Source organism: Periplaneta americana, chromosome 13, assembly GCF_040183065.1.
Source record: "Periplaneta americana isolate PAMFEO1 chromosome 13, P.americana_PAMFEO1_priV1, whole genome shotgun sequence".
In the NCBI taxonomy this organism is placed as follows: domain Eukaryota; kingdom Metazoa; phylum Arthropoda; class Insecta; order Blattodea; family Blattidae; genus Periplaneta; species Periplaneta americana.
Genome location: NC_091129.1, coordinates 79,864,413 through 79,891,411, shown reverse-complemented (window position 1 = coordinate 79,891,411; position 26,999 = coordinate 79,864,413). Strand labels below are relative to the sequence as shown.

The following is a 26,999-nucleotide window of genomic DNA, read 5'->3' as shown; positions in this document are numbered from 1 at the left end:
ATATTAAATTAAATTTAAGCAACATTTTACTTCAAGCAATACACTCTGATAGGATACCGTTACTTACTTGATCAGCTTGTCTAAGCTTTCGAAGTTAAAGTTGGCATCTTGATATTGGAAGTCGTCGCCCATTGTAAGCATGATGTTATTTGTTGTGTAGTGAGCTTGTTGTTCTTTGGCGAAGTTTAATAAATTGTCAACCTATCAAAAAATTCAAAGGATTATAGGAATGACCGAGCTTACAGGTAATACACACTCTTCTGACTCGAGACTATCAAAGTGATTGCGTTACTTACTTACTTACAAATGGCTTTTAAGGAACCCGAAGGTTCATCGCCGCCCTCACATAAGCCCGCCATCGGTCCCTATCTGTGCAAGATTAATCCAGTCTCTATCATCATATCCCACCTCCTCAAATCCATTTTAATATTATCCTCCCATCTACGTCTCGGCCTCCCCAAAGGTCTTTTTCCCTCCGGTCTCCCAACAAACACTCTATATGCATTTCTTGATTCGCCCATACGTGCTACATGCCCTGCACATCTCAAACGTCTGGATTTAATGTTCCTAATTATGTCAGGTGAAGAATACAATGCGTGCAGTTCTGCGTTGTGTAACTTTCTTCATTCTCCTGTAACTTCATTCCGCTTAGCCCCAAATATTTTCCTAAGCACCTTATTCTCAAACACCCTTATCTTATGTTCCTCTCTCAGAGTGAGAGTCCAAGTTTCACAACCATACAGAAGAACCGGTAATATAACTGTTTTATAAATTCTAACTTTCAGATTTTTTGACAGCAGACTAGACGATAAAAGCTTCTCAACCGAATAATAACACGCATTTCCCATATTTATTCTGCGTTTAATTTCCTCCCGAGTGTCATTTATATTTGTTACTGTTGTTCCAAGATATTTGAATTTTTCCACCCCTTCGAAGGATAAATCTCCAATTTTTATATTTTCATTTCGTACAATATTCAGGTCACGAGACATAATCATATACTTTGTCTTTTCGGGATTTACTTCCAAACCGATCGCTTTACTTGCTTCCAGTAAAATTCCCGTGTTTTCCCTAATCGTTTGTGGATTTTCTCCTAACATATTCACGTCATCCGCATAGACAAGAAGCTGATGTAACCCGTTCAATTCCAAACCCTGCCTGTTATCCTGAACTTTCCGTTAAGTAATAGAATTTTGCGTCTTCGATGGAGTGTAGAGACGTAATGTCCCTAACTTTTTGGAAAAAATTGCAGCTTCGACTCATCTTTTTTAACTATGCCAAATACAGTGCATCTTCACTATCATGTCCGCGATGATTGACCGGCCGCGTTTCTGCCGCCGAGATAACAAGAGCGCTCGCGCAACTTTTTTTTTGTAGTTATTTTACGACGCTTTATCAACATCTCAGGTTATTTAGCGTCTGTATGAGATGAAGGTGATAATGCCAGTGAAATGAGTCCGGGTCCAACACCGAAAGTTACCCAGCATTTGCTCATATTGGGTTGAGGGAAAACCCCGGAAAAAACCTCAACCAATTAACCCGTGCCACCTGGTTTCGCGGCTAGACGCTCTAACCGTTACTCCACAGGTGTGGACTCGCGTGACTTAACTAGTTAAAACTTACAATATCTAGTTCTCTGGTGATCAATATCTGTCACTCCGTGATATCGTGTGGCCATGCAGATGTAATAAAGCCTCACCATAAAAAGTCGATCGGGGTTCAAGTTCTTCATTATTTACTTTTTCTAACACTTCGTTACAAAAATTAAGCCTGCGATTGTAACCTTCATGACATGATGGAATTCTATATAGTTTTAGTTTCAATAATTTTATTTCCACTCCTGCAGATGCTTTAGAAATCCCTGTCTGCTGTGCTAAACGTCTCAGAGACTTGAATGTGCTACGCCAGAGCCTTCTTTAGTTACGTCAACTACGTCGGCAACACTGTAATTAACTGTCACCCGGAGGCTGACCGTACAGTACACGTGTTTGTGCTAATGCCGATTTTCAATGTAAATTAATGTTACAATATAAGTGTGTGTCGATGGAATTATGTTTGCGGTCGTACCAAACGTTAATTGTTGATGTATTATAAACTAAATGCGTGTTGGTGATAAAAAAAACAAGACAATAAATGAAAATAAAATGGTTGCAGTCTTTGGGAATTTTTACGGTTATGGATGACAAAGTAATTGACTATTCTATTAAATATTGTATAACCACATTTTTATATTCTTATTTGTGGTTTGTGTGTATCAGAATTCTAGTCAAATTGTTGGGTCTCGCCTGCTATATCAATAAAGGTACGCCGTTGGTTTTCAAAGTCATTGTAAACAGCTGTTTTGTGATCCCATAAATGTTGCAGTTTTGTTGAAGATACGGAATGCCTGCTATACGTCAGAACTATCTATAATTTGTAGATGCATATAATCACTTTGTTGGTTTGGTCAATGCCACTTATGTCCCGCCCACTATAGAGACATAGGCCAATTTTACACATATTTAGTACGTATAACTTGTTGCTTCTTTGACAGGTTGGGTTTGGTTAGTTTAGGTTTTTGTTATAGCCTACCTTGCATATACGATTATAGCGCAACATTGGCAGTGATAAAAGTGAAATATTCGTTCAGTGGGCATTGGATACTCTACATTCACTGCGTTTTGTTACGTATTATGTTGAAGGGATGTTTTTTCACTTTTTCATAGATTGTTTTACTTGGCTTAACTGTATTTACATCCTCATACTTTTATTATAATAGGAATGTCAATAGTTTCTTCTGTTTACATTTTATTTTAGGCCTATTTGCATAATTCACATTCTTAGCTTGTTTTCTGTAGTTACATTTATTTAAAATTATATTTTAAAAAGTTTATAACAAATAATTTAGGATAACAGTATTGTTATGGTGACTGGCCAGGTTCAAACTAAAACTGGCTTCCTGGACATCTGAAATATTTATAGAAAAGCACGACATAATCACATGAAATTAAAATGCATATGATATCCTACACCTTTCATGTCAGAGGTGAAACAACATTAAGCGGCAAAACATTGTCAATTTACTAGCCACATAATGGTTAATTGATTGGAATAGGGCATTGCGAAAGTACGTCATTATTTTATTTATTTTTGGTACAAGTAACATTTCTTTAAGTATTTATTTATTTTCCCTTGTACCATCAATAAAAAACAAGTATGTTTTTATTTTTTTAAAGTGTAGTTGCTACGACACATAGGCACACAGCACTTTCTAGGCATCTGAAATATTTGTAGAAAAACACGATAGATAATCGCATAAGATAATATTAAAATATATCCTAAACCTTTCACAGATGAAACACCATTAAGTCGCAGACATTGTCAATTTGCTAGCCACAAATTTGTTAACTGAATGGAACTTAAGAATACTGCGTAGGAACTTACGTCTTTATTGCATTATTGATTTTATTATTTTCGGTGCAAGGAATATCTTTTTTATTTATTTATTTACCTTCGTACTATCAATAAAAACATGTTTTTTTGTAATTATTTTAAGTGGCAGCCTTTGTATGTAAGTAGCCTACTTACGCCGTATTTTGAAGTATAGCTAATGGATTGCAATAAAACACTATTTTCGAACCCGTAATAATTTACATCACTACTCGGAATCTTGATCTTACCTTTGTGCATGAAGTAATATTGAAAAAATGCGCGTTACGTATAACGAAAGCAATAAGCAAACACAATATCACTCTAAAATCTCCCGCCTCCACTCTGCGTTGCCAAACCTACCCATGCCCCGGCTTGTAACTAAAGAAGGCTCTGGCGACGCTCTAATGCCGCATCAATTTAAGCCAGTTTTTCCTCCGTAAGAACACAGCGTTTTTGTCATCTTTTTATGTTATTTATAGGACCTGTTTCATTGAATCTATGAAATAACCTTACTATTAAGTTAAACACAAGGTCCATCTATGCTTATCTGTTTGGAACAATTAACTAGAAGTTATTTGTACACACTGTTCATTAAACAAAATATGTACAAATAAATTCTAGTTAATTGTTCCAAACAGATAAGAATAGATGGACCTTGTGTTAAACTTAATAATGCTGCTTATCGGATTTCCAATATGGTTTTTAAATTTAACCTTAATATTGCTTTTCTAGAGGGTACTGGCCTGTCAGGAAATCTACTTGTGGATTTTCGTCCCGTTGAATCACACGATTTTCTATTCTTTATGCTCGACCATGCCGAAATGTAGTAATTATACACCTGGCAATAGCCCTTTAATGCACCTCATTAAAGTACACCTATTCTTTATAATTCACTTGTTTAGCCAATGAAAAATCACCTTTGTACTGATTGTATCCTTATAAAACCGCAAGTATCGATTATTCTCGGATATGCAATCGAAAGACAATTAATAGAAAAGTCACGGAGGCTGGAAATCCAATACTGTCGCAGAAGGTTATGTTCTGTTACTATAATAATTAGCGTTAATTGTAAATAATATTCAAATAAATTCAATTTGTCATCTCGCTTTTCAATTCTAAATCAATTTCCAGGTTATATCAAGCCTAATCTTCATGTTATTCTCTAGATTATATCAAGGTCAATGACATTCGTGTTTCGGAAGAAATCAATACTTTCACGTCTGCGCACATCTCACAATTCAGGTCAGTTCCACTCCTCACTTACATAACCATAACATGAATACTTCTGAATAATTTCGAGTTAGATATATGGTCGAGCATAAAAAGTCGTATGAAACTTGCCTATAATGGTAATTAAGACGCTCGTATGAAAATTATGAAACTCGCTTGCGCTCATAAACATATATACTCGCGTCTTAATTACTACCATTATAGGCTCGTTGCATAATGTACTATTATGTACGTGTTGGAAATGTAAATGCGTTCCCTTAATGAATATCTGTTTATCATGACGAAACGATCTGTTCTCCATTAACGAATACTGCCAGAGGCCAAGTTACAGATAAACTGTTTCATTTATAGACGTCGTATTGTTGGTATGGATGGGAATCTTCTTGACTAGCATAGCCTACATGTCGTCTTAGCGGCAGAAGCGCGGCCTCCCACCAAGCACGTTGCCGGTCAATCATTGCGGGCATGATGACGAAGACACACTGTAGACAAATACGATAAATTCGTATAATATTTGTAGACAGGAATTATTATTAACTGTAATCCGAGAGATCACATCGTCAATGAATTAAATTTAATCATATAGAGGCTATTCGCTATCTCGTGGAACCACATTGCGCATGAGAGGAAAAAAAAAAGTGGACTGGGAGGCTTCCTTCCCTCGATACTCTTCCCCTTGCATCTAGCTAGCAAATTGATCTCCACCATAAGGTTCTTACTATGAGCTATGGCCTATGCAAATATTAGGTTTCATGATATAACGAATGACCTATATATCCCTGTATAAAGATATCAAATAGTGTAGGTTTATTACGGTCAAATTACTTATCAATAGTACACACGTTGAACCTTCATGTTAATACATGAAATGGTATTTAAAAGTTTTTGACAAACGTTTTCGCCATAAACATGGCATCTTCAGGTCATATTAAAGTAGAACATAGAAACACATGATGAACACTTAAAATATTCAGGTTAACACAATCATTAAAAAGTTCAAAGAAACTGGTGTGGTAGGCAGTCTGAACATATGCCATTAAAAAGTATACATGTAGCATGAAGTTAACACCATGAAAAACATGGGATAGGCAAATAACACTGTACTAATTGATAAGTGTACAAAAAGTACAGGGACATCATTTTATTTTTACTTCAATTTTTATTGTACCTGCGTTTCTAAATGTACTTGACTCCCACCCCTTTCACTAATGCCCTTGCTAACGTCAGTCAAACAAACTTACGGCCGCTGTTGCTAGCAGTGAAATAAACAGTACAGAGTACAGTGTGTTTCAGAAATATGTTGCATTTTCTATAGAAGAAAGACCTTATATTATTGAAGTTTATTTTCACACAGGTATCGTGTGTAGCATAACTGAATTTATCTGTGTGGACTGAGCAAAAGTGAAGATTAGAGTTATCGAAAGTACGGTACTCTATAATATGGTACGGTACTTAACACCATTATTTAAACAAGAGTTTTGTTTTACTGTTTGTAGGTATGAAGGACGATTATGGAAACTGGAATTGCAATATAACCGAATGTGAACAACAGTTTTTTCTACAATTTCCCGATCATATCATTACGGAATATTTTCGTAGAAATGTCATTAATCTGATAGATAAATTTAGAGCAACAGAGTGTACAGAAAGAAAGAAAAGTGTCATATGACCAACAAAGGTGACAGAAGATGTTGTAGAAGATGCTAGATAAAGGATGCAGCGAGGTCCTAATAAGTCGGTCAAGAAGTTAGCTGTAGAAATTGGGGTTTCTTACGGAAGTGCTCACAAAATTCTCAGGAATAAATTAGGGTAGTAATATGCTGAATAAAGTAGACATTACATAATGAATATAACCGCCTGAAGAGTTGAGTTTGTGAAAAAAAATTGTTACTATTCTACTGTTTCTTGATAAAATACTGTAAAAGTAATAATCAAACTGAAAATCGTAATACTGTATTTCTCTGTAACATAAATGGATACACTACTTTTCTCTCCTCCTATAGCTAGTAAAATGATTTGTTTACATATTGCACTAGTAACACCAAACTCCTGTAATGGAAAGGGGTAACAGTGTTTCCGAGTACAGCCAGGTTAATGTTAAAATGTTGGTAAAAATAAAGTAATGTCCCTGTAGAATAAAGGCATAACAATCTTCAAATACAGGCAGGTTCAGTTCCCATAATAACGAAACATGCTACAGTATGTAGGTCGCTCGTGTTGCTATTTTATGGGCGTATAAAAGGAAAGCCCTGTAAAAGTATAACGGGGTAATGTAAGAGAATTTATTAAATAGAGAATTAAGAAGAGGATATAAATTTTGAAGTCATGGTAAACGATACTTACAAAATGGTTGAGGAGAGGTTGACCTGAGTTAAAAAAAAATTATATCCTCTTCTTAATTCTCTATTTAATAAATTCGCTTACATTACCCCGTTATACTTTTACAGGGCTTTGCTTTCATACGCCCATAAAACAGCAACACGAGCGACCTACATACTGTAGCATGTTTCGTTATTATGGGAACTGCACCTGCCTGTATTTGAAGATTGTTAGGCCTTTATTCTACTTTTTATACACTTATCAAGTACAGTTTTATTTGCCTATCCCATGTTTTTCATGGTGTTAACTTCATGCTACATGTACATTTTTAATGGCATATGTTCAGACTGCCTACCACACCAGTTTTTTAACTTTTTAACGATTGTGTTAACCTGAATATTTTAAGTGTTCATCATGTGTTACTATGTTCTACTTTAATATGACCTAAAGATGCCATGGTTATGGCGAAAACGTTTGTCAAAAACTTTTAAATATCATTTTTCATGTATTAACATGAAGGTTCAACGTGTGTACTATTGATAAGTAATTTGACTGTAATAAACCTACACTATTTGACAATGATACTATACTTATCGGACCCAACATGCCTTTAAAATTCCTGTATAAAGAGGTAATTTCTTATATCTTGCACGCAATCGTTTTGAAATAGCGAGATGCAAAGTATCCTACAAAGTCAGTGTATGTCCATGCCGATATTTGGAAATGCAAACGAGCTTAGGAAGTTGGAGGTAACTCTCAACACTCTATGAAAACCCAAATTTATTTTTCAAAATGATTTATAGTTTTATCACCAATAATAAACAAGCTTTCTCAATCTCTATGTGCTGTGTGTATTTACCTTTATAAATATGTTGAGAGAAGAATGTATCTCCTCTCTCCGCCATGCGCGACGTTAAAATTCTTACTTTTATGTTCTGTTGTTAAAAAACTATAAATAACATAATAATGGTTTTTTTTAAATACACTTACAGTCTTTGCCACCAAAATGACATTTTTTTCAGAGAAATAACTCAAAAAATATATTATTTCCCCAACTTCCCATAACTTTAATTTTTTGTAGCCTTATGTTCATTTTCTCTGAAACTATGCTTCCCAGATCATAGAAATTTTTATAGTGTATTTGTTTTATATAGGCCTACATGCATGATTTTACATTTTCATCAACTTTCTAGTATTATTATCAAGGCTACAATAATTGATGTTTCATCTTTTAGAAACATGCTAAAAGGGTGATTAGTAAAAAGAATGGTTGTCATATTATTTAAGATATTGCTCTGAGAAATATTACTTTGTTCGAGTTCCATTGACCATTCTCCAAAACTTGGAGAGTTTTGACATCAAGGTATGTAAAAAGTTATGTCATAAAAATATTATTTACACTTGAAATTATCACTTATTTCTCGATCCCTATAAGCGTAGCACATTGTATTTTAATAATTACAGTAGAATCCCGCTAGTCCGAACTAACTGGGATCAGAACCAGTTCGGATTATCGAAATTTTGGATTATGCGGGGGACAGGGATGCAAGCAGGGAAACGACGCCTTATCCCCTTCCCGCCGTTCTCTTGAATTCTGTGTTGTTTGAGTAATGGGAGATAAGTCATAAAAATGAGTTTAAAGATAAATAAAAATTAATCTTGGAACCCTTATTGCAAATAATTTTCTACACAAATAAAACACATCAACTGCTAGTATTCTTTTGATTTTTGTACAATCACTTGTATAATTTAACGTGTGTGTTCATCTGGGGAACAAAATTCCATCTGCACAAAAAAATGACTTATCCCCCTTTAGCCGAACAGCACAGAATTGTTGCTGAAGCACTATTGCAGACCTACAGAACTGTAGCCCCTCAAAGCGACTGCCTTCCTACCCCTTCTACTTCATCCCACCTTTTCTAGCAGTGTGGTCATAGCTCGACTATATCAATATTCATTCTCGCGGCGGCAGGTACATAATACGTTATCAAGAATTACAAATCAACAGATAATAAAATCCTTAGGAACATACCTTTGGAAAGTAAGAGAAAAACGAATGAGGGAAATAAATAAGTTTAAAGTTATGTAAAATAAATTTAAAAAAATATATATGCATATAATATAAGAAGGTCTACCTATTGTATGTTGATAAGTGAGTGATAGCTATATGATCGGAGGTCAATGCTATCATTCAGTATTGTAACGCACTGTAGCCAAATAAATAAATAAATAAATACACAATATGCGTACTGCAGTTTGAAGAGAACTGGAACATGATAAAATTTAAACCCGTGAAGGAATACTACTTCCTAAGGAAGAGCGAATATAATTATTTTGATGTTGAAGAAGACGAAAGAATTGTTTGTTTACTGTGTCCCATCCAATTCATTTCTACTCGTCATTTCAATATTAAACCACATTTCAACAAAGCCCTTATTAAGAATTATGAAATAGATGAACTTTCGGGTAAGTTCATTATTACCAACTATATTTTGATTATTTATGTATGTACTGTTAAATTAAGAACATCACTCGTTATGTTCATTTTGTATTGAAATGAATAGTGACATTAAATGGTGAAAATTAATATAAATTTTATATTAACTTTCAAGGCTCATTAAATGTTACAAATTTATGTTTCCGTAGGTGATGATAGGAGGAAAATCTAAAGCAGGCTGGGTGCAAAGAAATCTCATAGAATCTACCGACAGAAAATCTAGCATAATTGTAAATCTTTAAACGAGATAACGCATTATAAGTATAATGACTTTATTACGATCCTTTTTGAAAATTATAGTGCCGCAACTGATGGATCTTCCACACCCAAAGAATGTCAACAACTCTACGCAGAAGTCGATCATCCCCAATTGAAGGAGAGTGAGGCTGACGTTATATTTCCCCTACTTATGGGTTCTGCAAACCTGCACTATTGCTTAAACTCAGACTAGAATTGTCGAATATACATTGTTATATATTTAACTTATATTTCTATCCCCAGGGTATTTTCAACATCACCGTCCATACCGTCTGTGGTACATTGTAACATACGGACTCCTTATCGTCAATAATTTCATTGCCACAACTCGAATCATAGCAGAGGTCTCGTGGAGCGTTGTAATGGTGGTAGAGAACACCAGTGAACAAGTCTGCTGCTTCACCTGCACAGTTTTATTAAACAAAACAATAAATTAAAGAGTGTAAATACTTTTCAAAATAACTTGATAATTAATCATTTAATTTAAATTACATTGAATCAACTACGCAACGTAACATAAAGCTAGTACAGAAAATGACAAGTTATTTTTTAATGAAATATATACCGAGTGTTTCATTGTTATAGGTACAAACTGCTGGTGTGACTACATGATAATGAAACAAGACAAAAAGTCCTAATAAACATAGGTCTGGAAACGAACCGTGAATCGGCCATGGCTTACCAACATCATGGCCTATCAAATCGCCCGACTTCAATTATTTGAATTTTTGGGAGGGGGATTTAAATGTTTTGTTAATTCCAGACCTGTTGATAATGTTAACGAACTTTGGGAATGCATTAGACACATGCCAGAGATATTCGTATGTGTACGGTTTTCAATCCGGAAACTTGGTGATGCCTGCCCTATCATGAACTACGGTCATATTAAACACATCCAGTGCATATCTGATGTTATGTTATCCCAGAATCCAGTACTGACGAGACATAATAAACCTCCAAAGATTTTCGGGAACGGCTGGTTTCCGGGCCTAAGTTTATTAAATCTTGGTACTCACCCTACAGTTTGTATCTATACACCCATACATATGTGTAGGCCTATATATACTGTATATATACATATATATTCATAATTTTATGAAACATCCTGTATATGTGTATATATTTTTTTTTCTATTCTATTATTTTATATACCAGTAAATTAGTTACTTAACATAAAATCAAACTGGTAAATGTAGTTGTGCATGAAATAATATTTTCCCATTATAGATTATTTTACATTCCATTAAGTTAGCTGCGTGATGTGAAATAAAACTATTAAACGGTCAAAGTCAGGATAGGAGAAGAAATGTCAGAAGGAAGTGAAATTGAGAGAGGAGTACGTCAAGGATATCCTTTATCATCTACTCTGTTCAAAATCTACTTCGGAGATTTAGTAAAGAACTGTTTTCATAACATGGGAGGAGTGATAGTAGGAGGAAGAAGAATAAAGTGCATAAGATTTGCTGATGATATGGCGTTGTTAGCAGAAGAGGTGATGATACTAAGGGATATGCCACTGGAGCAAAATGACAGCTGTGAGCAGTTATGGGATGAAGATAAATGCAAGTAAGACGAGGAGCATGGTCATGGGAAGAAAAATACAGAAAATAAACTTGCGAATTCTAAATGGGGCAGTAGAGCAAGTGGACGGACAGCTTCAAATACTTGGGGTGTACTATAAGCAGTAACATGAGCTGCTGCCATGAAGTCAAAGGGAGGATAGCAGTGGGAAAGGAAGCTTTTAATAGAAAAATGAACATCTTCTGCGGACTTCTGGAAAAATAATTAAGGAAGAAACTAATTAAGTGCTTCGTATGGAGTGTGTCATTGTCTGGATCAGAAACATGGACGTGACGACGAAATGAAGAGAAGCGAATTGAAGCATTTGAAATGTGGATTTGGAAAAGAATGGAACGTGTGAAGTGGACAGACAGAATAAGAAATGAAGCTGTGTTGGAAAGAGTGAGTGAAGAAAGAATGATGCTGAAACTGATCGGGGTTACTGGATGAGAAAAAATGCATCTTGAAGGATGCACTGGAATGAATGGTGAATGGGAGAAGAATTCCGGACAAAAGAAGATATCAGATGATAGACGATATTAAGATACGAGTATATGGATCATATGAGGAGACAAAGAGGAAGGCAGAAAGTAGGAAAGATTGAAGAATGCTGGGTTTTCTGTGAAAGACCTGCCCTTGGGCAGAACACTAAATGAAATGAATGAACCAGATATTTTTATGAAGTAATATTTATTGTTACCGTATTCAATAATTTTACATGACATTATCTTACGTAACGCGAAATGAAACTAGTAATATTATATTAAGTTGGTAAATAATTTGAACAAAACACAAAGTTAGTCTATATGAAAATGAATTAATCAATAATTGCTTGTTATCACATTAAATTAATAGTGATACACATTCAGTTACTTTACCCGACATTAAATAACGCTATTTATAGTCAATTATATAAAATGAAATTTCCTTGGTCAATATTCGGTTATTTTGTAATGTATTAAATTGCTTTACATTAATTTGTTTATTATAGAATTTTAAATAGGTAAATAATTAATGTCGATAAAAGTGATTAATAATTTTTATTTTATATAAAATTAGATTCATTAATAAACGGATATTTTATATCATAAGTTATTGAATTCCTCAATAATAGGTTATTTAACATGAAATTAATTTTATTAACGCTCTGTTATATTGTATTAAATTAAATTGGTAAATAATTGATTTATATAAATTTAACTCATAAGTAATCGGTTATTTAACTATGTTTTAATTATGCTGATTTATTTTATTTTATTTTCTAACATACGAATATTAAATGTAAACAAAACTATTAATCTCTAACGGCTTATTTTGTAAATAAAAATGTAATTTTATATTGTTTTAAATGGTTTAGGAGCGAAAATATTTCAGCATTGAAATATTTATTTAATGTTGTCATATGTTACAAAAATAAATGTCATATTTTGGCAAAATGTTCTTCATATGATGTCGGTCTTTATTTATTACTATTATTACTTGGAATATTGTGGGGAGTCCCATAGATTCGACGCCTATGATGTAAACTTACTAAATTGCAATAAGTCTGATGTAAAAATTACACGGTATCCATCAATTTCTTACAACACTTCCAAATCGGTATCATGCATTTCTTTCTATTGTTCATTACAGAACGTCTTTATACTCAACCTCCTATACTGTATAAATAACCTCGCCTCTGGAATTCGTTACCTAATGACGTCAGGGACTGTCGGACTTCACAATTCAAAATTAAATTGGCAGGTTTGTCTTACTTCATTGTTTCTAGATATTGCTGAAAGTGTCAGTTTGTGTTTATTGTCTAGATTAAAATTTGCAAGTTTGTTTCTTATGTTCGTTAATTAATTAGAATATAATTAATTATGATATTTAATCACTCCTTTAAAGTTTGTGTGACTGCAACCAGTGTATATTTTTGTGTGGCTTTACTTTGTTTATAGTGGGATTTTTTCTTTTTATTTATATTATTGTATTTGTGTTTCTGATGGTATGGAAGAGAAGGTCTGATGGCCTTAACTACACCAGAATAAATAAATAAATAAATAAATAAATAAATAAATATATTAATAATAAGTAAGTAAATAAATAAATAAGTAATAATTAAGTAACTAAATAAATAAATAAGTAAACGTGGTAGAAGGGCATTGGGATTTTGCGTTGTGTCATCCATGTAGAAATGTCCAACGTTCATGTGTGTCAGCTTTATCAATGAAGGGAGAGAAACTTCTAAATCTTTTATCTTTGTGACACTGTGCAAATATCCAACGACTCAATACCATAACGAATTTTAGGCCAGAAGCAGCTCACCAAGATTAGGACTGCCTCTCCATATTAACTCCATTGTTCTGTTCTTCATGCGTTGGATCTTGTCCTTATAATCTGTCCGTGCAAAGAAAAGACCGTCGTAACCCATACGAGCAAGTATAGAAGCCATTTCTCGAGAATGCCCAAACGTGTCTATCTGCCAGCCGATGTTGGGACGCCCGCAGGTTCCGAAAGTGTCGTTCAGCTTCCTGAAATGTACACAGTGTTACGGCTGAACTCATAATCTAGCCAGCAAATGAAAGACAACGCGACAAATTGTTTTGCTTTCTGACACTTTCATGCAACTTGAGGAAGGTATTCGGGATTTTGCCGAATATACGCAGTCAACGGTGGTTGAAGCATGACCTTGGATGAGCTGTGGACGGAAATGCGTCTACTCCGTAAGATTTCCACGTTCTGCCGCCCACTTAACCTGCGCGAGATGATAAGGCCGTAATTCAACTACAGTGGAACGGCTTCTATTAAATGAATGTTCGCCGACAACAAAACATTCCCCTCTCAAAGTCTGTATTTTTACCCACTTTAAAGTAAGGAAACATTCGACTTGGTCATGTGTAGAATCTTGATTCACACATTCATCCTGACATTAGGGAGCTCCCATTACTGCATAGCGTCCTAAAAATAGGACGTGCGTAAAATACTGATTTCTATGGAACTTTTTCTTGTTTAGTACAGTTGGGGGCATTGTTTAAAAGGTAAATTATTACATTGTATTATGGTGTTGCAGTGTTTGAATTCCGCGCGAACATTTGTTCATACCAGTTAATTTTTTACAAGATGGCAGGATAACAGTATTTTGTGACGCACAACGGATAATTTAATTCTTAGTTACTCTGTAAAGGTGATACAGAAATCTGATGTTTATTTTCACATAATGAGTTGAATACTTCAGTTTTCAAGTGGTATATAACAACAATAAAATTTTCTTATATGTTGCTAGGTACAAGGTGAAATAAAGTGCCGTCCTAAAAATAGGACGCCATGCAGTGTGCACTCCTGTAATATTCTTTATAATATGTATATTGTTTCCATTACATTGTTTTATTTCCAGTCTAACCGGGAGTGAAGTTCTGGGGTTAATGGACAATCGAAATAATAATAGTGAGAGTCTAATATATGTGACATCTCCAGAAGTTACCCATGATACAGATAAAGACAGTGATAAATCGGACGACGAGCAAGAGGCTAATTTGAATAATCTTGACAGTAAAATGCTACTTAGTAAGAAAGCGGAATTACAAAAAAAAAATGTAATGAAGATAATTAAGATGACAATGTTGATGAAAGTATGCCAGAGTCTTCTAATATAATAGCTGAAACGAATGATTTTGAAAGTACATTAGACAAAATTGAAGCTGAGCTTTCTCGCACAAGTTATTGCCGTCCGAAAAGAAGGAAGCTAATATATGAAAATTTCCAAGATAGGGAAGGTAATTCCAGGCCAGAAGGCCATAGTACTACTAGGCCTACAACTGCAAGTACTATTATTATTACTACTACAACCACCTACGTACCGCGCCTTGGCATCATGGTCTAAAGAATACTGCCTCGGACTCGCGTTACGGAATGCGCGCTGGTTCCAGTCCTCATGGGAAAAGAAATATTCTCATGAAATTTTGGCCAGTGTATGGGACCGGTGCCCACCCAGCATCATCATGCACTTGTGGAGCTACGATAGGTAGCGAAAATCCGGTTTCGGAAACTAGCTATTATTACTACTACAACCACCAACGTACCGCGCCGTGGCATCGTGGTCTAAGGCATCCTGCCTAGGACTCGCGTTACGGAATGCGTGCTGGTTCGAGTCCTCATGGGGGAAGAAATTTTCTCATGAAATTTCGGCCAGTGTATGGGAACGGCAAATGCTTGGTTTCTGTACAGAAAAATAAAGCCTCAAAACTCTTCAGAACCGCTCCTCAACTTTTGCCGTCTCCCGGCTTTTACAGTATTGAAAAGGCATGGGGTGAGTTCCTACTAAGGAAAAATTGTTCCCATTCCATCAGGAGACATAAGATTTGATGGTCAAAACCACTGGCCAGTTGAAAATAAAACTCAGCGAAGGTGTGCTAATTGTACAGGGAAAGCAAAGTTTACCTGCGGCAAGTGTCAAATTGGACTCCACTCTAAATGTTTCTGCCCTTACCACACAAAATAGTGTTGTACAATGCGTAGGCTTGTGTGAGAAGGGCAGTTGAACCACTGATTCTAATATGTATATGTATTTGCTACATAATAAATACATAAATACTATTTGAACTACAAAGTGGGGTTATTGTATTCAACTACAGTATCACTGACTAGTATGCATAGCGTCCTATTTATGGGACGGTCCTTAATTTTTATCCCAGAAAGTAAATAAAGATAAAAATGGTAAGAAAGCATTCTTAAGTCACCAACTAGCAAACTTAAATTCAGAAAAGCATTTTTCAAGTCATTAATAACTTTATGCAGTAATGGATTAAGGGAGGAGGTGCGTGCATAAGTGAAGTCGATTACTAAATATTTTAGCCTACCATCAATGCAGTTTTAATCACAGAGAGTTACAATTGTGCATGCACATTATGTGTTGTTGCTCATACAGGCCTACTCAATTTTTTTCAGGTCATTTTTTCAACATATGGGATACTTTTTAGATTATTAAATTTTTAATACAGTAACTCAGGTAGCCTACATTTTATGTCTAGAACTATTGAAGTTAGAAACTTGAAATTCTAATTCAGTTTCCTCTTAGACAGGCTGCAAGATATGAAGATTATTTATACAGGAAAAGAACGTGCTACGTCAATTTTAGCGAATTTCTTAGGCGAGAAATTTAAAATTTAAATTTAGCAAAATATTCTTTCCTTGTATGCCAAATCTATAATATGCCATTGCACTTGGACTGTTGATATTATCACACTCTCTGATTCATAGCATTAAATTACATGGAATACAACTCCACACAGTTTGTATAACTCATTTTTAAGTGGACAAAGGACGATCGTTTCCTCTGTTCATTTGTAAATGGTTGGAAAAATTGTTTTGATTGTATGTACAGTAGACATTAAAACATATGTTTCTTAATGTTAACAAAAAAATAGCTCTAGAAAAAATTACTTCTAAGCAAGCTATTAAGGTATTCCTAAATTTATACAGCTTTGTCACATTAACTTGTGTGCAAAATTTCAGGACTATAGTTCCATTAGTTTTGGAGAAATTTTACATAAACATGGAAAATTTAACGCTTCCGTAAAATGACTTTAAAGTCTATTAAGTATGTACAAAGCCCTATACTTGTTTATTTTTGGTAATTTAATTTAAGCAGCACTTCCAACATGCAAACATTCTGATGAGGGCAGATAAAAATTTTTTTTTTCCTTCCTCCATGTTAATAATGTGAAAAGAATTGCTTATACAAATTTTGTCTTTTTCTTCTGTAAATAGCCCAAGGGAAAATCACTTTTTGGACGGCCTCGTAATTGCGGTCGAGTGACCAACATTTATATAAGCACCACTTTTGACATTATTAACATGATAGAAAAAAAAAACTTTTTATCTGCCCCCCTCAGAATGTTTGTTTGTAAGCGCATTCAGGACCTAACACTTTGGAAGGTTATTAAATGGCCTAAAACTATGTAATAGTGCCAAAATTAAACATATATTTTTGAATAATTTTGTCTACGTCTGAACTTAATTGGTAATACTTATAAAATGTTGTACATTTTTCGTTTTGAATCTGCTTTTATCAAGCAATCACACGCGTATTACAATTTTTGGAATATTATGAAATTATGAGAAAAAGCCGATAACATAGAATCCATCTCATGATTTACATAAGATCAGTCCTGATACACATCTAAGTTTAAAATTAGACCTTTACTTGACACATAAACCTATGCCAATGTAGGTATTAAGGTAGAAAATGATGACAAAAAAGAAATAATCAGAAAAGAGTCTGAAGAAGATACCAATATTTTTCTGATACAAAAAATTAAAAGAGAGGCAAAAGACGATCTACGAGTAGTGGAAATGTACCTAAGTGCCCAAGTGAATTGGTCGATGGTGGCATCGTAGTGGGTTGTAGCTTCGTCGTTCATGCTCCATGCTCCGCCGGTGAATACCAGACGTCCCTGGTTCACCAGATGCTTTACTTGTTGTTGTCTCTGTGGTTCCTGCTCTAGCCACCACTTCCAAAAGTAGGCTGTCTCTACATAGATGAACCTGGAAGTAGCATTTCGGGGGAGGAAGTATGCGAAAGTCTGATGGGGGAAAAATTATTTTATAACTCAATTTATTTTCAAGATAATCTAACCAAATTTTTCAAGCACAAATGTTTAAGGGATGTGTCCTATAATTTTGAAGAACATTGATTAATAATTTATGTAATTTTGCAAATAGTTATTTTTGTGAAACCATTAAAATCATAACGAACAATTTCTCAAAACCTCCTGCTCTTATGAACTTCAATTTTTCTCAGTGATTATTAGAGAGAAATGAAAGAATCCTGTGGGACATAATTTCTCTTCTCTTGTTCCTCATCTAGACTCGTATCCTTGTTTCTGAAGTCGAGTAAGTATTTCTATACATTTAAAAATTTTTTATATATTTTTTATATTTACGAAAAAATTAACTGTTTCAATCTTGTCAGTCTGAATATTTCCACTCTCAACACACTTAGAAAAAAACTGCTCCAAAGAATACCTAATTTAGTATTTAAAACAACTGTGCTAAATTTCATGTAAATCACTCCAATGGTTTAGGTGAAAATGTTCTTTATATACTAGAAAGTGTAATTTACTTGAAGTGAAGAAAGAAAATTTTTACTAAATGTGTAGACTACAGGGTTGTTACCGATCTCTGATAACGAATTTGAATGAAATCATGTGCATCAGGAGTCACACGACAGCTGAACTGTGGCGCGAGGTGCTCAACCAGTAGTGAGTGATGTCATAGTCAGAGTGCACGGCGACTCAAAGTATAAATTCCCAAGAAAATCGAGCATTTTTGGGAGGGGTACATTACGACCCTTTCCAATGCCACGTACAGTTAAGTGAAAATAAAGAAGCCTCCAATAAACGAGGTTTCGTTATTTCCAAGAAAGGCATCTTCTGTGTACTTAATAAGATTGGTAAATCTCGGATGGAATTCATTTCTATCATCTCGTGGGGTACGGCGACTTGTGACGGGGAGTGGATTTGCTTGCTTTTTCCACTTCGGAATTAATCCCATCCGAGCTTTGCCAATCTTATTAGGAACACACAAGATGCCTTTCTTGGAAATAACGAAACCACGTTTTCTGCAGGCTGCTATGATTTTCACGTAACTGTACTTGGCATCGGAAAGGGTTGTTATATACCCCTTCCAGAAAGTCTCGATTTTCTTGGACATTACTACTGTGATACACCGTGCACTCTGATTATGAAATCACTCACTACTGGTCTGTCACCTCTCGCCGCAATTCAGCTGTCGGTGTGATTCCTGACCCACATGATGTCGTTCAAATTTGTTATCAGAGATCGGAAACAACTCTGTATATATGCAACCTTGACCAAAAGCCACGTATTTACTCCTTTATTTATAACAGAAACAGAAAGTGCTTTGTTATCCGTGTTACACAGCCATCTTTTATCATGCAGCAAAACGTTATGAATGACCGTCGGTCCACATTTTTTAAAAAAGTTAATTTTTTGCAATATTCTGCACGCCAGGAAGGAGGCGTGGCACTATGCATGGTAAAGCAAAAATAATTTGAAACATATTTGTAGATTGAATATAGACATGAAACTTGTAGAATATATTCTTAATACATATATGAAACTGAATTATGAGGCTAGATTTAAACAATCGATTTTTTGAAGCAAAAACTCGCATAATTCTCCTTTAAAATAAAGTATCGTCATACTTGTGTGGCTCCATTAAGAAACATACAAACAAACAGGCAGTCAGTCAAGCAAAGAAACAAATAAATAAATACTATTTCCTGCACTAGTTAATTACGTATCTGTTGATTCAATCTAGATACGTTTCCGTAGAAAATCGAAGCTTAAAATGAACAAGATATACAGAATGGACGGTAACCTCTGCACCAAAATGATACTGGTAATAGTTCATGATGAGAGATTTGAAAAATCTAAATAAATTTTTTTCTCTAACATTGACCGTTTTAGAGGAAATCGTTATATTTCTATGAAGCACTTGGAAACATCACGACTAATGCAAGCAAGCGCGTCCTACACTCCTAACCTTCCCCAGTGAGCTCTACATTAAATGGAGGTACTACTCAATGCTTTAAAAGCGTGACGTGAATGCTGAGCGCCGAGGGTATTGCTATCTCTTTCTAACATAATGTTGTCCTTGTCTCTCTTACAGTGAATACTATCTTTCGAATTAACAGTATTTTTATTGCTTACTGCGCATGTGCAACATTAACCTCACAAAGGACTCATTGAAACACATTAGTTAGAAAGAGAGAGCAATACACTCGCCAACAGTCACGCTTTCATACAGGAAAGAGCATTGCGGTGGTGCTTCCAGTTTAGTATAGAGCTCACTGACCTTCCCCTCTCTGCTGTAGTCTAGTTGGTGACGCTACAGTGCCCTGCGTTCGAAGATTTATTTTAACTATTTTAGCAATTAGTCAATTTCAATTCATGGCTAAACGATTTAATTTGTAAAAGAAGATTCAAGTAATTAAATGTTCAGATTATTTTACCTATCTGCTTGTGTAGTAATCAGCCATTTCTCTCGGGCCATTACCGTAGCAGAGCTCTGCAAACACTGGGCAAAGACTGTTTTCTTCTGCTTTACGGTGCTTCATCGAAGGAAATGTGTGATAAAAGTTTTTTATATTTAACATGTAGAATGACCTCTTAAATTTTCGTGCATCGGTCCCCTCCATCCTATATAATGAATTTTTACTTATTGTTTCCTGTTAAGCAGAAGTACGTACACCTATTTCTTTAACATTCTACGTAACAAATGTAAGGAAAGGGACAAATACAAACACATAAATATGTAGCAAGCATTCTATGCTCTGAATGTAAGCGTAGATAGGCTTACAACTACAAAACTGAGCTGCAACTGAGGATTTTGTTACTATAATATACATATTTCATTTTTAAACATACAACTTCTTACCTTCTGTCTGAGTTGGCTAGAAGAGCGTCAACAACTGTATTCACAATTTTCCTCACCTCGGCTTTTTGTATGTCATTTCTTACTGGAAATAAATAAAAGAATTAAGGTTGAAATGTAAGAGAGTATTAATGGATATCATTCTTAATATTTAATTATTTGAGAATGATAATTGTAGGTGGTATTAAGAATTTTATTTACGTTCGTGTTGAATGTGTTAAGTAGATGGCTAGAAAATATTTCTCCTTGTGGAAGTTGCTGTGTTTTTCAATAGAGATTTTATATTGATCCACAAGATCGTAGATTCTTCGGCGATTTGATCAGGTAAAAGAGGAAAAAATGTCATATTTTGACACAATAGATACAGTATATTCGCAGAACAATAGTAATCAGGACCTTTAGAAAAATAATAATATTATGGTCGTGATAGTTCAGCTCATTACTTCTTTATCTTGCTACGAATGATATTCCACGTCTATAGTTTATATTATCAAACTACCACTGAAATATATATATATATATATATATATATATATATATATATTAATAAATACAGAATTCTGCCTTAAGTGGGCATATTCATTATGGTTACTTTCCTCTTGAAAATAAACGGTACCGTACAGTATTTGTGTCTCATCCTTATGGAAGTTGTGGGGGCTGTTACGGGTTAACATGAAGTATTGCAAAGATGCAAGTGAAAATTGTGTACTGCGAGAATATCAGTCTATTAGCCGTTTTATCCAAGTCTTGTTAGAACATTAAATGACTGTTAAACTCTAAACAGTTTTTTAAATATAGTTTTTCATGTCTTCAACACTAGTTTTATTTAACAGATTGTTATCGTTTTGTTAACTTTAAATGTAGAATTTTAGACAGTTAACTCATTTCATAAATAGTTAAATATGCCAGATGACACCACAGCTACCCAAACAGAAGTTCTGAAAATAATGTTTTGTGTCTCTCTTTAGGGAATGTTTAGTGTTTGACTGTAATATAACACTTAGAGATACTTTGGAATGTTTAATACATCAATGTTAAAATAATCTCTGAAGGTCAACTGATAGTCATATTGGCAACTTATTTTGATGCTGAGCTATTATATATTGAACATATAAGAGGTTCGGGCGTAAAACATGGTAACTGATATCTCAAAAATGAGATATGTAGCGTATAATATGGTATCTTACATTCTGATTCTACAGTATTTAGTTTTCCAACTTATCAACAGATGACAGAAATATACAGATTTTAATTTCCTGGTAACTATACAAACTGTTGCATGTATAAATGTTTACCTATTTAATAAATTCAAAACACTAAAACGTCACTTAGCATGTTTTACTCTCAAGCCCCTCATTTATCAAATGTGGGACATGAACGTGGCATGGTAATTAGGAATCATACGAGCAAATGCTGGGTAACTTTCGGTGCTGGACCCCGGACTCATTTCACCGGCATTATCACCTTCATATCATTCAGACGCTAAATAACCTAGATGTTGATACAGGTCGTAAAATAACCCAATAAAAATTAGGAATCATGATTTTTATACTTTGCATGATGATCAACTTGCGACACGATATAGATTTTCAAAACAAGTAGGTCTTAAAATTGTGCAAGGAACTGAATTCATACTTGAATATCCTAGGAACAGAAACAGGCCACTTATTTCAATTGAGTACCTACTATTAACTCTAAAATTCTATCCTATTAGCTCTTTCTAACTAACTATAGCCGATGTCAGTACGTTTCAAAATGTACAGTGAATTAATATATCAAGAATGTTTCAATAAAAATGGCTTCTTTGAGATATTACATACAATTTCCACATGAACTTGAAGCAGAAAGAGTGATTAAAAAATTTTATAATATACTAAATTTTTCTGGGATTTTGAGTACAGTCGACTACACCCACATCCATATTTTGTCATCTGATGGTCACAATACTGAAATTTTTTAACGCGAAAGTCGTATTTTAACATCAGAACTATAAACTTATTTTGTGATTATTATTATTATTAAACACTAGTCTCTTAAAACTTTCATTTGTCAGTTTTTCGTTCATGGATCATGGTCTACTATGAAAGGTTGTGATTTTATACATGTTTCATAATATATTCTGGAATACAGGATTTAAGCAATAATTTCAGCCAAACAAAAATAGCCTTTTATTTAAAAATTATCAATTGCTGCCGAAACGTCAAAATAGTGCTAACAAATTTTATATTTAAGTGTTACTTGTAAACAAAATTACCTTGAAGAAATGGAAAACACAACAAAATATTAAAAGTAAATAAGCTATTAAGTTAGCATATATTAAGCCAAATTAAACCTTAGTTCGAGAAGCTGGCCATAAATATAGTTATTATTCTATAAAAATTTCAGTTCGTACTGTCTGGATGCCATTAGAGACATCGTCGTGTCGAAAATACACATTAAAGATATTCCAGTAATTTAAACAATTTTTTTATTAATAAAAATTAACAAAATCTATTGAATAATAACGGTATAAGCAAAGTTTCGGAAAGCTACGAATCTCTAGTAGTCAATACACTATAGAACAGAGAGTTTCCGTGCATATCGGTCCTACTCCGACCTCAAACAAAATCTGTTGTCGGGTGCCAAGCGGTCGTACGCCAGCGTAGAGACAGGTCCGTGCACGCTTCACTACGCAGACCGGTGGCACTGCATTCATTTCCACTTACCTTCCTCGGGCCAGGCGTTTCGCATTACCGTCAGGAAGTCGACGGAACTTTACTACCAGGGACCGTCTTCATAGGAACTTTCTGTATGTCAGCACCATGCTATATAGAGTGGATCGGGGGAAGATGCCTGACTTTTTCTTTGATTGAAAATTTAAGATACCGGTACTATTAATTTAGTTTCGAACTTCAAATTGAAATATCAAAGTCTTGATGGTATTTTGAAACTATATTTTTGGTACAAAATAGAAAACATTAATTACCTTGTTTATAGATACAGGTTTTCTTCTTACCTGCACTGTAGGCATCTTTCCCCGACAGTCGGGTAAGATGGCAAATGCAATTAACACATTTACTGATATATGCATTCTACCTGAACTTGGTTTGATACATGTATATTATAATAAAATTGACTTAATATAAAGCTCATGGACACTTTCTCACTCGTTTATCACTACTTAGGAACATAGTAATTGCACATATTTTATTGCGTGTGCAAGACTCGTGAAATCACTTCTTGCACACAATGAATTCAATCCAGTACATTTTTGTCATCATTCTTATTTAGGAGGCGTTTAAGGGTATGGAAAGAAATCCCGCATGCTAGCGATGCTCTGAAACAGTTCATACCCTTTGTTATAAAATGTTCTATGGTAAGTTGAAGACTGTCCACTGACTTCTATCAGAGGATCTTAAGTAATATTTACACATTCCCTCCAATAAAACAAAAAATAAAACTCTTGCAACAAGTTGACATTTTACTCCGAAAAAATGATCATCTTCCTCAAGTATTGAGGTAAGATGCCTAGTGCTGTGACGCAACCTAAGATGGTGGAACAAGGTCGTTGGTTGTCAACAATACAAACTTTAGAACCTTTACTACAATATCCAATACAAAAGTTTGACAGTTATTACGAATTCAAGGATCTATTGAAATTTTAACATAACTTTGTAATTATTTTATAGCAGAAAAATGAGCTGTTTACTTGCTTTTCTTCTTCTCACAACAAGAACACGTGGCAAAATGAGTTAGCTTCCACTCTACAGATATTCAACTGTCTCAGTGATAATGAAGACATGTGCGTGGCGTTCTCTCTTGGAAGAATGTGAAAGTACAAAGAAATAAGCATCTTTTCCCAATAGTCATCTACTCCCGATTCACTCTATGCTTACAATACTTACGTCCGTAGTAATATTCATCCACTGTCTTTAACCAGCCAACATCGTCGTGAGTATGAGGCACCAGATGCACGTTAAGCTTGTTGGGATCCACTTTGTGACAGGCCTAGAAATTAATGCATATATATATTTATTTTTTAATAAAACGTTTTTGTATAGGTAAAATTATAATGGAGAGGAGTAATGAGATAGGGAGACAGGAAATAGTTTGAAATCTTTAATACAATACAAAAAATAAAAATCATATGGAGACAAGAGGAATATACCAAAGTTAACCACAGAGAAGAAAGGATAGAACAAGCGTAGTACACATTAGGAATTTGGAAATTAAAAGTGGAACAGGAGACATAGCAAAAGATATATGAGTACCAAGCTTAATATCAAAGGCGGACATCTGACCCTCAGATCGAAACTTAGATAGATTTGGATTCTTATACAATTTTCATGCTTTTTTCAGTTATGATGAAACCATATGCAAACTCTAGCAAACTCTAACACTACATTTACAAAATAAATTGTTTTAAAATATTACAAAGAACACTGTGAAACAAAATAGTGCCTGTAGATCAAAACTATGGAGACGACAGATGTCCGTCTTTGATATTAAGCTATGTCCTTTATGTAAAATAAATGTAGAAATGTCTTATGCGAAATTATGTATAAAAGAAAATTGAGGGGATTCGGAAACCATTTGTATGTAGTAAAGAAAAAATGGGAAGGGGAAACTAAGGTATAAACATTGTGTTTATATAAATAATAAATAGCTGGATTGATTGGGGAAGCCCCACACCTTGGTCTGCTCAAATTTAAATCCCCTAGACGTTTGGTTATCAAGAATAACCAGGTCAATTTCAAAGAGTGCGTGATTCCTTATGCCGAAGAGCATAGGAATGCATTGCCATGAATGGACGTCACATTGAGCACCTCCTATGAAGAAATGTTCAGAACTCAGAAAGTATGTGTTGTAGGATCCATGTTTATTTTTCTTGTTTTGATGCATACTAGTACCTCCTAAAATATTGGATACTTTTTAACATCCTGGATACCTCATATTTCACATAAATTATCTTTCTATCAACGAAAATAAATCCATAATTATTCCATTCTCATTATCTGAAAAATGTAACAAACCTCCTACATCTATATTAAGTATTAAATTACATAATTCTGATTGTTGTCTTATACAGTGTAAATGTCCGATTAGTAAAGAGTCCTCTGAAGTTAAGTATTTAGGCATAATTTTCGATAATCATTTAAAATGGAACCAACACATTAATTACCTTTGTAATAAATTACGTAAAATAGCATATTATTTTGTTTTATTGAGGAATTACTTGTCAATAAGTTTATTACGCACAATATATTTAACTTTATTTCAATCGGTAATTATGTAAGGAATTATAGGATGGGGTAGCTAATTTAAATCCAATTTTAATCCACTTTATTTATTACAGAAGAAAATAATTCAAATATGTCTTCATAAACCTATTGATTTTCCATCTCAAAATTTGTTTTTAGACTTTAATGTACTTAACGTAAGAAAAATTTATTATATTGTATTAATAAAATTCATACATAAAAATCGAAATAATTTTGAATTGTATTCTCATAGTTATGAAACAAAAGGTATGAATTATTTTAGATTGTTTCAACTAAAATGCAACACTGTTACAGTATTTAATCATAGTAGTAATTTAGGCCCAAGAATATATAACAAATTTATATTTAAATATCCTAATCTTGTCAATTCTAATAGTTCTAGTGTTAAATTTAAAAAGTTATGTGTGGATTTTATAAAAATTGAAAAATTGTAAATTTAAATTTATTTACTACAATTGCATAGCAGACATAAGACAAATTGTATTGTAATTATTAATTTCAATTCAGGAATCAGCCCCTGAGCACGAGTTCTCCTCTTTCAGGGGCGAGCTAAAGTTTTTCTATATATATTATATTTTAAGTTACAATTATTATCAAAATAATAAATAAATAAATAAATGATAAATAAATAAATAAATAAATAAATAAATAAATAAATAAATAAATAAATAAATAAATAAATAAATAAATAAATAAATAAATAAATAAATAAATAAATAACTAATCACGTGTGAAGTATGGTAAAGTATACTATACTCTCAGGAGGTTAAAATTTCTTTTCACACGTTGCACCTACGTGTGTTGAAAATTAGAAAAATATGTATTCAGATGCTATTAAAACAACTTCTATATGACAGAGATTTTACTCACCTCATATCCACAGGTGGTCGCTGGTATGGAAGGGATGAGGGGTATCCGTCTTACACTAACAACACAGAATGTGAGAATGCATAGCAACACAACTGCTATGAGACTTTTGTGTCTCCACACGACCTCCATGCCTGAATAAAACAGAGTACTCTGGA

At 34.0% G+C, this 26,999-nt stretch overlaps 1 protein-coding gene across 1 annotated transcript in view; it reads right to left on the bottom strand.

Moving 5' to 3' along the window:
• LOC138712044 (lysosomal alpha-mannosidase-like) overlaps positions 1-26,999 on the bottom strand; it is a 57,917-nt gene extending 30,918 nt beyond the window's left edge. Inside the window, exons 1-7 of the mRNA XM_069843435.1 lie at positions 26,845-26,999; positions 24,598-24,700; positions 20,717-20,798; positions 17,615-17,800; positions 13,583-13,788; positions 9,985-10,118; positions 68-201 (exon numbers count right to left, since the gene is read on the bottom strand). Coding sequence (XP_069699536.1) covers positions 68-201; positions 9,985-10,118; positions 13,583-13,788; positions 17,615-17,800; positions 20,717-20,798; positions 24,598-24,700; positions 26,845-26,973 — 974 coding nt within the window. The 5' untranslated portion in view covers positions 26,974-26,999. The remainder of the gene's footprint in view (positions 1-67; positions 202-9,984; positions 10,119-13,582; positions 13,789-17,614; positions 17,801-20,716; positions 20,799-24,597; positions 24,701-26,844) is intronic.